The 14,272-nt window shown below is 40.4% G+C and overlaps 1 protein-coding gene across 1 annotated transcript in view; it reads right to left on the bottom strand.

Annotated features, from left to right (window-relative positions):
- The window catches only part of LOC101663211 (acyl-CoA synthetase medium chain family member 1), a 63,884-nt gene that overhangs the window by 11,573 nt on the left and 38,039 nt on the right, over window positions 1–14,272 (bottom strand). Inside the window, exons 8-11 of the mRNA XM_045286003.1 lie at window positions 10,896–10,976; window positions 10,226–10,327; window positions 3,622–3,749; window positions 2,184–2,283 (exon numbers count right to left, since the gene is read on the bottom strand). Of these exons, the coding sequence (XP_045141938.1) occupies window positions 2,184–2,283; window positions 3,622–3,749; window positions 10,226–10,327; window positions 10,896–10,976 (411 nt within the window). The remainder of the gene's footprint in view (window positions 1–2,183; window positions 2,284–3,621; window positions 3,750–10,225; window positions 10,328–10,895; window positions 10,977–14,272) is intronic.

Raw genomic sequence — 14,272 nt, forward strand, 5'->3', positions numbered from 1 at the left:
AAAAAAAGAAAGAAAGAAAGAGCTTTATATACAAGAGCAATTGAATATTGAGAAAACATCCCAGCCCAGTCCAAATCAAGTCCATAAGTCTGATATTATTCCATATGCCCAATATCAATCTATAAATTCCTCTTCAGAGTCATGAAACATGTGCAATGATCTGGAATGCTGGAAGATCACAGGCCAGTGGGTGGAAAGTCTTGTGGATCCAGTGTCAGTGGAAGCATCTCTGGCTGGCAGGGGTTTCCATGTGGCTCCTTCATCTCCAGCACTCTAGTGTAGCTCCATGTGTCTTGGCACAAATGTCTCCCAGGGAGTGTCTCTGTTTTCTTCCTCCAGTAAGCTATTTATCTCCTTATGGTCTCCAAATGAGGTCAACAAGCTGTGACCTGATTGACAGGCTAAACTCCATGCCTTCACTCTTAAGTCTCAGATTGACAATAGATTATTTAACTACCACAGTATATATTATAGGTGTATTTTGGCTCTTGTAGACTTGCTTTAATTTTCTTCTACTTCAACTTGAACTTACATATGAACAATTGATAGTTTGTTACACAGTCCACCCCTGGCCTTGTTTTGGCTGCTAATTTTAAGCTTCCCCATCATCTCTTCCTATAGCTCTAATCAATTTGATTTTTGTGTATTCCATCTGGTGAAGTCTACATGCATAGTAACCATTTATGTTGTTGAATAAAAGGTATTTGCAATGGAGAAGCAATTGGTTCTGCACACTTCTATCATGTATTTTTCAGTTTAATTTCTGCCACCAAAACCATGTTTTCCACCTACTGTTTTTCCTTTGTTTCCAATTTTTGCATTCCAATCACTAGTAATTTTCAAGGAAACTTGATTGCATGTTTGATCATTTTCAGACTGGAGAAGTTAATAAAATTCTTCAACTCTTCATCTCAAATTTTAGTGGTTGATATGTAAAATTGAATAATAGTTGTATTAACTGAATTTCATTGTATATGTACAAATATTATCCTATCACAGAAAGCATTGTACTTCAAGATATATCTTGAATTTAAAAAAAAACCTTTTTTCCCTCTTGAATTTGTCATTCTTACCACAGTAAACCATATGGTTGTTTGATTCAAAATGGCCAAGACCAGTCCATTTCAGCTCACTGATATCTAGGATATGAATCTTTATGCATTTCACTTCATTTGTGGTGATGTCTCACTTTCCTATATTCATGGATGCTTGGTCCGTTTCTTATTTTGAGTGATGCTCGTTAAAATGTATTGTTGTTATTGTTAGTAGTAGCATCATAGCTGATACTATCACTGTATGTCTAGTTCTCTGCTTGGAATCCAGTGAGCAAATAGGTGGAGGCAATCGACAATGATTCATGACATCCCTAAGTCAATCACATAGGGTTCAACACATAATAGGTTTCCAACAACCCCAAACCAAAGTCCCTGCTATCCAGTCAATTCTGACTTATAGTGACCCTATAGGACAGGGTAGAACTTGCCCATGTGAACTCCCACTACTGTAACTCGTCTTTATCCCATAGAGCTGGCTGGTGGTTTTGAACCGCTGACCCTGCAGTTAGCAGCTGCTACACCACAGGAGCTCCTATGTTTTCAATAAGTCCTTTAAAATCAAAGATTATATACCATGGGGCCAGATTGCTGAGCCGTGTCATTAAGGCGGGTTATTTCTTTATGGCTGTTTCCTCGCCTATGCAAACAAGACTCGTTACCTTTGAGGCAATTCTGACTGGTGGTAACCCCATGTGACAGAATAGAATTGTTCCATAGGGTTTTCCAAGCTGTCATCTTTATGGAAGGAAGCCATCTTCTTCAGTGCTTCCTTTTTCAGTGCTGCTCGGTAGGCTGGGAGTGGCAACCTTAGTAAGATCACCCAGCTCCTTATCCATAAAGAGTCCTTACCTCGTTGGATTGTTGTGGGTGAAAAGAGTTGGTACATCACAGTCAGGGTTCACTAAATTTTAGCTATCATCACCACGACTATAATCAGCATTCATAATCATTACTTATAGATTCACAGGTGAGCTCACAGGGCTCCCTGCTGGGCACGTACTGCGAATGCCCTCCTCACACTAATGAGACCTTTGCACCACAGAATGGACGCTGGGGAGATAGTTTGTCCAGCTCCCGGCTTCCCGGAGCCCACATGCAGACATGGTCCCATCAGTGTCCCATACTCACCTCCCCTCGAATGGGGTCTGGGCTGCTCACCACGGCTGACTCGGCCACCGCTGGGTGCTCTGCCAGTGCATTCTCCACCTCTGCTGGACCAATTCGGTACCTGCAAGATCAACTACTCTTCCTTCACAGGTTCAGAGGCATATGCCAGGATTGGGGGGAGATGTTGTTCAATGATTGACTTTGGAGGGTCCCATATTCCTTTGGCACAGAGGTTAATCCACAATAGGAAGTCTGAGGAGGGGGACCTGCCTGGGTCATGGACCAGAACCGTTAACACCTATGCTCAGAAAGACTAAGACTCAGGTACACACAAGACTCCCAAGGCCGCAGATGAGCAAGTGGACAGATGGTTTGTCTTCCCAGGGCTCTGGGTTCTTGGCTGGAGCAGCATCTGCCAGTATGAAATTTCTTAGAAACCTCAAAATTTATCTTAATCATGCATTTAAATGTAGCATCTTATTTCCCAATAGGTAAGTGTTTGCTTTAGAGATGAACAAATACTTCCATTTCCTGAAATGCCCTAGAATTGTTGGTCTAGGATAATGTATCTTTATTATTATTATATATTATTATTATTATTTATTCAACAATATATTATTATGTTAATTATTAATATATTATATATCGTTGTTATATTATTATAATATATTATATTATTAGTAATATAATATATTATTAATATATTATTTTATATTATATATAAATATATAATATAATATATCATTAATAGTACAATATATTATTAATAATATAATATAATATTATTATGTAATATTATTAATAATATAATATAATAATATTATTATATATTATATATTAGTGTTATAAGGTATAGGCAGATGGGCTCAGATCAAGATGACCTCACTGGAAATCTGGGCTCCACCATGAGGTACCTTTAAGACTAAGGGAACCTTCTTCCTTGCAGTGTGACCCAGTCTCTTCATTCTAAAATAGGGATTAACATGGGTCCTGCCTCATACCACTGAAACAGCTCGAGAGGTGCAATAAATTTTGGATTGGATGGTAACCTTGTGGATTAATGGGCAGAAAACCCTTTGGTGAGTGCTTCACATGTAAGGATGTTGTAAAGTTCCGTTGTCACCATCACGTTTCTCCTGTGACAGCGTGAGCCTCGCACAAGGAGCACAAATATAAAATAAGCTCCCCAGCCAATAGAGACCCAAACAAACCCCCTCGTCCCAATCCTTTCACTCCTTCAATCACGCAGTGTCTTATGATGAATTAATTCCTACCTTTCAAACCCACCTCAACTTCATTTTGATCGATGCAGCTGCACACTTGGTTTGGGGGAGGTGCACAAGTTAGAAGTAATTAGACCGAGAGCTCCCTCACTGATACGTGGAGGAATCACCTGGCAAGCCAGATCCCACTAGGCAGGTGAGGTGACACTTGCTGGCCCACGGTCAATCACACCTACCCAGAAGTATTGATGACATCGTCACTTCTCCCCAGGAACCAGAAGTAGCCCTCTTCATCAATAGTTGCTCTGTCCCCAGTGTTGTAAAAGTCCCCGCACTCCACCTGGGCTGTCTTTTCTGGGTCATCCTGCAAAAAGACGATCACCCACCCTCTGTTGAAAGCAGTGGGTATAAAGCTGGTGAGTAACAGCCTGAAACTGGACTCTGGATTCAAGCCCCCTGGCACAATATAATCTTCCTTGTCCTATTTTCTTGACATGGAAACATTTAAATCATTTTACTGCTCATGAAGGGATGTTATTAAGCCAGTTTCAAGAACAACTCATTTTGGTGTGGTATTTGCTGAAATAAAATTTCAATTCCAAGACAGATAAACCCCTCAGGAACAATAATGGGAGCAGCAATACCATAGGGTTAGGGGAAGATGGGAGGAGTATATTCCCTCTCCCCCTAAGGGGGGGCGAATGCCAGAAGAAGCCAGCTCCTAGCACAATCACTACGGGTTCGGTAGGCGCAATTGTACAGCAATAATAAGTAAATATTATAGTAAAGTTATAGAGAGCATGAGAGATAAAAGAGAGATATAGAAATAAATGGAGTTAGACACATTTCATGGTAGCATTGCTCACCTCAGCCCCGCTTGGTAATTCACGTGGAGAGAGAGAGAATTTTAATGCTCCCCAAGCTTTTATACTCTCTGGGGACGTTTGAGCCCCCACATTACAGGTGAAGACATACGTCACAGGAAAGGGTTGTGCTACAGGTATTACAGTGATGGGAGGGGGTGATCTAGGGACATACACACTATAGGAAGAGAAGGGACAGCCGGTTTGGCCTGTCCCTGGCCCAACTGATAGAGACCATTATCAGTAGGATGCGAACTCCACCCACAGGAGCCTGTCCATTGTCCCCAGCAGCAGGGAGCAGGCCCACCCCTGTGGTGGGATGAGACAGCAGTCTGGCAGCAAGGATCTGACTTCCCCCCACAGGCGAATAACAGAAACATGGGTGAAGGGAGACAGCAGACAGTGTAAGATATGAAAATAATAATCATTTATAATTTATCAAGCGGTCATGAGGGTGGCAGGGTAGGTGAGGGAGGGGGAAAAAGAGGAGCTGATACCAAGGGCTTAAGTAGAAAGAAAGTGTTTCAAAAATTATGATGACAACATATGTACAAATGTGCTTGATACAATTGATGTATGGATTGTTATAAGAGAAGGAAGAGCCCCCAATAAAATGACTTCTAAAAAAATAAAACAAGAACTTAAAAAATATTTACTGCTATAAATCTCAGTGCTCACTCAGCACCTGGTATATGGGTGGTCTTAATGAACATACAAAGGGGATTTAGAAAGTTCATGAAAAAATTAATTTTAATTCTATTTTTCCATTCCATTTTGAAGTCCACTCATATATGGGATAACTTTCCTTCCCAAAATATGATCACATTTGATCCTGCAAATTTTGTGCAAGCGACTGGCATTTTTTTAAATGAAGCTTCTTATTTTGAGACAGGTGTAGGTGTACATCCAGCAGCAAAACTATGGAGGTAGGGGAACTAGGGCAGGCCTCAGAGATATTGTGTGTTTGGTTCCTCATATTACAATAAACTGAATATGGCAATACAGGGACGCACTTTTTTTGTCTGTTTCTCGGCACACACAAACGTTATATTTGCATTATGCTGTAGCCTACTGTTTGTGATAACACAACGAAGAAGTTTGAAATATCATGAGAATTACAAAATGGGACACAGGGTCATGGAGGGAGCACATACCATTGAGAGAATCGTGACAATGGCCTTGCTGGATGCAGGTCCGCCACAAACCTTCAGTGTGTGAGCAAGATGCAATCGTTGCAAATTGAAATAAGGAAAATCATAACAAAATAAGGTGTATTTATCTTAGAAACAAACAAAACCTAACCAGAATGGAAATAAGGAGAAAATTGACACACTGTAAAACGTAACCAATGTAGCTCAACAAATGATGCAGAAACTGCCCATTGGCAACCTAATTTGTTGTGTGAACCCAACACAATTAAGTATTATTAGACAAAAGAAATTTTAAAAAATGTAATCATGCAGAAAGATCATGTATAGCCTTTACTCGGATTTCCCCAGTAGGACCATCTTACAAAACTACAGCCACAAGGGTCTTGACACTGATAGACGCTCAGACTTCCTCAGTTTCACTTGTGTTTATAGTTCTTTGCAATTTTGTCACAGACGTCGGCTCATGTATCTGCCACCACAGTCTGCGTGCAGAGCAGTTCCACCAAGGACTTCTGGTGTTGCTGTTTCATCACCACACCTACTTTACTCCTGCCTTTTCTTCTTCTCCCTCTTTCCATGCCCTGTCCCTAGTGCCTGTCAATGAATAATCTCCTTTTACCATTTTAAGAACATATGTAATGTGCAGGAAAGGTAGAGAGTTATTGATGGCTATACGCTTTACTCTGTTAAGCTTAAACTTAATGCTTAACTGTTGAAGTTGAGCTGTTATCATTAAGATTAAGGCCTGCATTTTGTTTTTGGACACTAGCACCACAAAGAGCCTCAAGTGGTTGGAACTTTAGAGAAAGGAGATAGAATCTGAGCCCACATTTTCAGGTCTGGTCACCTTTTCCTGGTCAATCTCAGGAAGCTGAGAATTCCTCACTCATGGCCATTTAAATTAACTAGGGAGGTCTGGATTTGTTCTAAAGAATTTCAGCAGGTGTGCCTTATAGCCTGTCTCCATTTTCTATAACCCTTGGGTTTCTCATTTAAGACTCTTATCCCAAATTGAGCAGTAAGGTCTTTTTTTTTTACTTTTTTTTTTAGTATATGTGCTGCCGAAGCGAGCACGCAGTAAGGTCTTTGGGGGGAAAAATATATAGCTTTTAATGTGAACCAGCCATTCATTAATGTGGATAAATCACATAACACTTCTAAGTTGCAATTTCTTCCTCTGCGATATGAGTTGAATTGTGTCTGCCCCAACTATGTGTTGGCATCCTAACCCCTATACCTGTGGATAGAATATTATTTGGGAATAATATTTTCTTTGTTATGTTTCTGAGGACACATCATTGTATGTAAGGTATGTCTTAAAGCAAATCATTAAAACAAAAAACAGCCAAACTTTTTATTGTGAATTGGGTGAAGATTTGCAGAGCAGATCAGTGTTCCACTCAACAATTCATACATCATTTATGTTCCCTCTTTCTCATGCTTTCTATTTCCTATCTCTTTTGACATTTGTTATTGGGTATGCGCTGCCCTTTAAATCTCAAGCAGTTGATTCTTTTCAGGAGTGCACACTTCCCTGCTGTTATTGTTCTTCTTATAGACCTGTCTATTGTTTGACTGGAAATTGAGCCATGGTAATGTGTTCATTTCCAGACTTAAGGATGCCAAAGATAGCCTCAGAGTGAACTTGCATAACGTAGGACAATGTTCTACATTCTACTTTGGTGAGTAGTGACTGGGGTCTTAAATGCTTGTGGGTAGCCATCCAAGGTGCAACTATTAGTCTATCCCAGTCTAGAAGAAAGAAGAATGAAGAAAATCAAAGACTCATCAAAATAATTTGTCCAGTGGACTAAGGGACCACATGAATATTAGTTTCCATGACCCTGAGACTGGAAGAACTAGATGGTGCCTGGCTACAACTATCAAATGGCTGAAAGGAATCAGATCACTGGGAAAGTAACTCAATAAAGACACAGAAACTAAACAACACAATCACCAAGTTGACCTTCTCAATATTTACAGATCATTCCATCCAACAATACCATATACCTTCTTTTCCAATGCACATGGAACATTTTTCTAGGATAGATCATATGCTAGGACATAAGTAAGCCTTAATAAATTTAAAAAATGAGATTGTAATAGAAAGAGCAAGGGAAAACAAATTGAACATATGGACACTGAACATTGCACTGCTTAAGAACTACTGGGTAATCGTTGAAATAAAGAATGAAATAAAAATCCCTTGAAACAAATAAGAACAAAAACACAACAGACCAAAATTTTGGGGGACACAACAAAAGTAGTTCTTGGAAGAAAATTTATTTAAAAAAACACGTTATTAAAAAAAGAGAGAGAGACCAAAATCAATACCCTAACCCAATATCTTAAGCAGCTAGAACTGGAGCAACAAAACAAATCTTCAACTACCAACAGAAAATGAATCATAAAAATAAGAGCAGAAATTAAATAAATTGGAAAACAGAACAACAATAGAAAAAATCAATTGAACAAAAAATTGGTTCTTTGAAAGGATTAAAAAAAACTGACAAACCACTGACAAATTTTCCCAAGAAAAAGAAATGGAGACGTAAATATGAAAAGTAAGAGAGAAAAAGAGTGACATCACAACAGAACCAAATGAAATGAAGAACTAACAGCACGTCATTATGAAAGTCTGTACCCAACACGTTTTAAAATGAGCAAATTTCTAGAAAGGTAGCATCTCCCCAAAGTAACATAATCTGAACAGACCCTTCACAAAAAAAGACAGATTAGAGCATTAAAAAACTTCCAAAAACAACAACAAAACTCAGGGCCAGATGGCTTCACTGGAGAATTCCACCAAATATTCAGAGAAGAGCTGGCATCAATATACACAAACTATTTCAGAATATAGAAAAGGATGGCAAACTCCACAAACATCTTAAGAAGTGAGCATAACTCCAGTACAGAAACTCTTAACTCATTATATATATATATACACAAATTTAAGATGGATAAAATACTTAAATGTAAATTCCAGAGCGATAAATATCACCAAGAGAAAATAGGGGCAAACTTAAGGGTTTTATTACAGGACAGACATACTATCAAATATAATGAAGAAAACTCACACATTAGAAGTTAAAATAGACTGATGAACCTATTAAAACATTTATGTACATCCAAAGAGTAAATAGGGAACCCACGGACTGAGGGAAAAAATTTGTCAGTACACAGTGGACCAGGGATGAATCTCTAAAATCTATAGAAACAACATGTCAATAAGAAAATGACAAATAGCTTAATTAAAAAAGTGGACAAGAGAAATGAACAGACAGTTCATCAAAGATTCACCCTTTTCCATAGCTGGTGGGACTGGAAACATGTGCAACCACTGTGGAAAGTGATATGGTGCTCTGTCAAACCACTGGGAATGGAAATTCCATATGATCCAGCAATACAAATTCACAGCACACAACAAATTCATAGTGCAAACAGACATGGGCACACCCATTTTCATTGCAGCATTGTTCACAACAGCTAGTAGATAGAAACCACTCAGATGCCCATCAGTAGAACTGGTAAAGAAAATCTTGTCCATACAACCAGTGGAATACTCCACATCACTAAAAAACAGTGGTCAAAACACAAAGCCCATCATAGCACTGATGGACCTGGAGAACGTTATGCTGAGTGAAAACACAATCACAAAAAGACGAACCTTGGATGAGATCACAACTATAAGGATCAAAATCAAGACAAAGACGTACATACCAAAGGGAACAGACTTTGGAGGTAACCCAGGGGAGGGAGGGAGGGAAGATAAAGCAATGGGCTAGAGAGGTGACAACTGCTCACTCAGATGGAATATGGAGAAGAACAATAGGGGGCTACTTGCAGTGGGTGGACTAGTGGTTTAAACTGTTGAGTGTAGAGGTAGTGATCTAAAATGTAAACCCCCAGCTATTTCTCCCTCTGTCTCTCTCGCTAGGACATAAGTAAGCCTTAATACATTTAAAAAATGAGATTGTGACAACTGCTCACTCAGATGGAATGTGGAGAAGAACAATAGGGGGCTACTTGCAGTGGGTGGACTAGTGGTTTAAACTGTTGAATGTAGAGGTAGTGATCTAAAATGTCTCTTGGTCTCTCTCTCTCTCACACACACACAAGACCAGACTTACTAGTCAAGTAGAACTAATCATTTTAGAGATATAAAAAGAACACATTAGGCATAGAGAGAGAGAGAGAGTACAAAAAGGGGAAAGAAAGATGCCCATGAAGATTGCCAAAGAACTGAGGAACAGATTTTCTCCAGGTGCAAATGGTGAGAGAATTCCCCCTTAGAATCCTGGGCACCTGAATGTGGAATTCTAGCCCCCTACACAGTAAGGAAATAAATTCCCATTTGTTAAAGTCACTCATGTGTACTATTTTGGTTACAGTAGCACTAAGAAACTAAGACACGATGTGAAAGGGAATAATAACACCCCTTGGTGCCACACTGATGGTAAGGGATTTGATCACCCTGTTGACTGGTAATTTGAATAGTAGTTGAACTCTGTGTGTTTGATGTCATAGCCTATGTTCTTAACCACAGGAGATACTGGAACCCAAGTCTGGTCGTCGTGAAGTGAGTCTTCTTTCTACCCTATCAGTTGACCTTTCGTGACAGATGGGGCAGAACAGGCAGGGATTCAGGAATGTACTATGAACTTTGAGCTCAATGAGGTGTCAATCAGAGTAGACATCAGGAGGTAGAGGAATGGAGGAGGATCTAAAGAAAATGCAGGATGCAGAGTTGTACTTGTCCTTTATACATGGCTCCCCAAAGGGTTTCTGGGAGCCAGGGTGTGAGCAGATGACATACATGGCCTTACCTCATAGTACATGAAGAGGCCCATAGGTCTGGTGGGCTTGATCCGGACGCCAATATTTCCTTCAGTGTTGGGAGGCAGGATATTGCCCTTTTCATCAATGATCTGGAACAAGAAGTCTGTGAGTCCCACCATGCAGGGCTTCCCCAACACACTTTTCCCAGCCAGGCAGCTCCTGACTCATTCATGTGATATCAGTGAGAATAATGGTGGGAGGATAGTGGTGGAGAAGCCCTATTGAAAATATAATCAAATGGTTAACAGTTCTTGAAAGCAGCAAATGGTCAATCTCAAGTCATGGGTCTACTTGGTATATGAACTATGTTGTTGTTCCTTGAGATCAAACATGGACATATAGCTTTTATAATTATTTTTCCTGCTAGAGGATATTGTTCTAGGAAAATTGAAGGCACCAGCTGTTGGAAAGGTGTTAGTACTGCTTCCAGGTACTTTGTTCCTATATGTTGTGTGTGTTGCCTCTGGTCTCCAGGGTACATTTCATTAGTGCCCACAGCATTGCAATTCTCAATGGAAACCTCAATTGAGCAAAATACAGGGAGAGAGGAGGAAGGACAATGCGGCAGAAACAGGACTGGCTATGACACCCGGTGCTGTCTATGGCCCAATCTCAGATAAATTCTAGTCATTCTTTGTCAGTGCAGTTGGCTCAGACCTGGACATCAAAGGGCAAGATGGCCTTTCCCATGGAACCCGACTTGATCTTCATTCCCCTTAGAACACCGCACAGTATGCCCTGTTAAAAAGAAGATTAGAATTAGAAAAAAGTCCAAGTTGGTTGCCAAGCAGCAAGAATGACACACAACATCCTTCTCTTCACAGATGCCATTTCTTTAAATTAAATAGTTAAAAGGTTTTATTTAAAAAATCACTGTATTGGGGGCTCATGCAACTCTTATCACAATCCATCCATCCATTGTGTCAAGCGCATTTTACATTTGTTGCCATCATCATTCTCAAAACATTTGCTTTCTACTTGAGCCCTAGGTATCAGTTCCTCATTTTTTCCCTCCCTCCCTCCTTCCCTCATGAACCCTTGACAATTTATAAATTATTATTATTTTGTCATGTCTTACACTGTCTGACATCCCCCTTCACCCACTTTTCTGTTGTCGGTCCCCCAGGGAGGGGGTTATATGTAGATCCTTGTGATCGGTTTCCCCTTTCTACCCCACCTCCCCGGTATCGCCACTCTCACCACTGGTCCTAAGGGGTTCATCTGTCCTGGATTCCCTGTGTTTCCAGTTCCTATCTGTACCCGTGTACATCCTCTGGTCTAGAGATTTGTAAGGTAGAATTGGGATCATGATAGTCCAGGGGGAGGGTGGGGGGAGGAAGCATTAAAGAACTAGAGGAAAGTTGTATGTTTCATTGTAGCTACACTGCACCTTGACTGGCTCATCTCCCCCCTGAGACCCTTCTGTAATATGATGTCCAGTTACCTAGAGATGGATCTTTGGGTCCCCAATCCACACTCCCCCTCATTCACAGTGATATGATTTTTTGTTCTTTGGTGCCCGATACCTGATCCCTTCGACACCTCGTGATTGCACAGGCTGGGGTGCTTCTTCCATGTGGGTTTTGTTGTTTCTCAGTTAGATGGCCGCTAGTTTATCTCCAAGCCTTTAAGACCCCAGACACTATACCTTTTGATAGCCAGGCACCATCAGATTTCTTCACCACATTTGTTTATGCACCCGCTTGGTCTTCAGCCATCATGTTGGGAAGGGGAGCATCATGGAATGCCAGTTTAATAGAACAAAGTGTTCTTGCATTGAGGGGTACTTGAGTGGAGGCCCAATGTCCATCTGCTACCTTAATACTAAACCTATAAATATATGCACATAGATCTATTTCACCATAATATATAAATATATTTACATATGTGCATGCCTGTATTTAGATCTCTATAAGTGTCCTTTGCCTCCTAGTTCTTTCCTCTATTTCCTTTTACTTTCCTCTTGTCCCACTGTCATGCTCAGCTTTCATTGGGTTTCAGTAATTCCTCTCAGTTACATTGCCCTTGATCAAGCCCTACCAGGCCTCCTACGCCCTCCTTGCCACCAATTTTGGATCACTTGTTGTTCCCTTGTACCTGGGTTTGTTAACACCCACTTCCTTTCCCCCCACCTTCCCCTCTCCACAGTTCCTCCTAGAAAGGTCCATACTGTTGTTTTCTCCTCCAGATTGTTTATCCAACCTATCTTATCTAGATAGACCTGCAGAGATAATAATATGCACAAAAACAAGCCAGAGCAAAACAAAGCATTGATATATATTCACATATCATACACTTCCATAGTTCAGTCATATTAAAAAGAGTTGTATAACCATCACTAGATACAATCAGTTCTAGAACATTTTCTTCTGTCTGTACTCATTATTAGCTCTCCATCTTCCTCCAACATCCCTCCTATACCACCAATACTGTCTCTATAGATTTACTTATGCTGGATTCAACACACTGGGAAGCATTAAAAAAAGAAAGAAAGAAAGGAAAAGAAAACCACACACACACATATACACCACAAACAAACAAATAAATAAAAAAGAAAAAGAACACGAAAAAGATAAACTATTATAACAAAATAAACCAGGAGGGAAATTTTCAATCAAGAAGAAAGCAGAAAACAACCTAATTACATCTGCCATAATCAAGTTTATCCTATTCTGTCTGACAGCAAGGCTATTCCTGGACTATGGTCAAGAGGATTCACCATGAATCTATGTATGGACCCTGAAAATGGATTTTGGGCTCTCACTGTCATTCATAACCTTCTGAAAAAAAGGTATTCACAATGTAAACTCTTTTACCATCTTACCCTTCCCTTTTTGGTTTGGATTTTATTATTTATCATCCTCGGATCACACAGGCTTGTGTGCTTCTTACATGTGGACTTAGTTAAATAGCTTCTTATTTGAAGACAATCTTTAAGACCCAAGATGCTGTTCATTTTGATAGCTGGGCACCAGCAGATGCCCTTTGATGCTGCATGAGAACTTTTGTTGGGAATTAACAAGGTCTGGGCTCTCTCTAACTTGCCTTAGCGGACATTTACTATAGCCTACATGGGCTGACCCTGTATTAGATACTGGCTACAGAGTCCTCAGGAGCTCATAGCTTAGTATGGGGGCAAAGAAGGAAACAGATGCACAAAACTAGGGCTGCAGGCATGTTCTGTGGGATGTAGGTAGTCTAAGGTGACCAGATTGAACGCGGGGCACCATTGATGGGGGTGGGGGGAGGGTTTGATTAAAATTTTGGTCTATATGGACCAAGTAGACCGTTCCCTAGCTTGTTGTGCATTCTTTCCAAAATTTGGGACTTTTTAAAAAATGCCAAAAATCGGGACTCTACCACCAAAAGCGGGATGTCTGGTCACCTTAAGGTAGTCACCACATGTTGAGCATATGCTAGTTTTCCAGGGAGAAGCCATGACTCCATTTAACAAACATTTAGCAGGCGCTGTGAGATAGTGACAGGAATTTTGAAATGACTTCTCAGGGCTACATTGAGGATCTGATTGTTCTTGCTATTCCCTCTGCTAGCATTGCTCCAATCACAGTCAGTGGATAACTAAAAGGTGGCAGTTCGAACCCAGGAGCTACTCCACAGAGAAAACACCTGCTGTCTTCTCCCTTAAAGATTACAGACAAAAAAATTCCTTGTGGGGCAACTGTCCTCTGTGCTATGTACACAGAGCTGACACAAGCCCTTTGTGCGCTCTCTTACATTTCCTGTATCACAGCTCTGCAGGATCAGTATCATGATTCACGTTTCAGAGGTGAGGATGCCAGGACCCGGCAGGTTGGCTTGATCTGTCTAAGGATTTGAAGTCTGTAATCGCCAGGGCTTAGAGTTAAACCCATTCTGAGCTCTTGGGAAGTAAGACTTCTCTCCTCAGCTATATCTATCTTCGTAATGCTGTTATTAGCTGTCATAGTGACCCCACACACAATGGAGCAAAACACTGTCTGGGAAGAGTCTTGTGTCATTATTTATCATGATAGACAGTGGATCAGATTATTATA

This window comes from Echinops telfairi, unplaced genomic scaffold (genome assembly GCF_000313985.2).
Source record: "Echinops telfairi isolate 266 unplaced genomic scaffold, ASM31398v2 ScPeMD7_5;HRSCAF=22, whole genome shotgun sequence".
Classification (NCBI taxonomy): domain Eukaryota; kingdom Metazoa; phylum Chordata; class Mammalia; order Afrosoricida; family Tenrecidae; genus Echinops; species Echinops telfairi.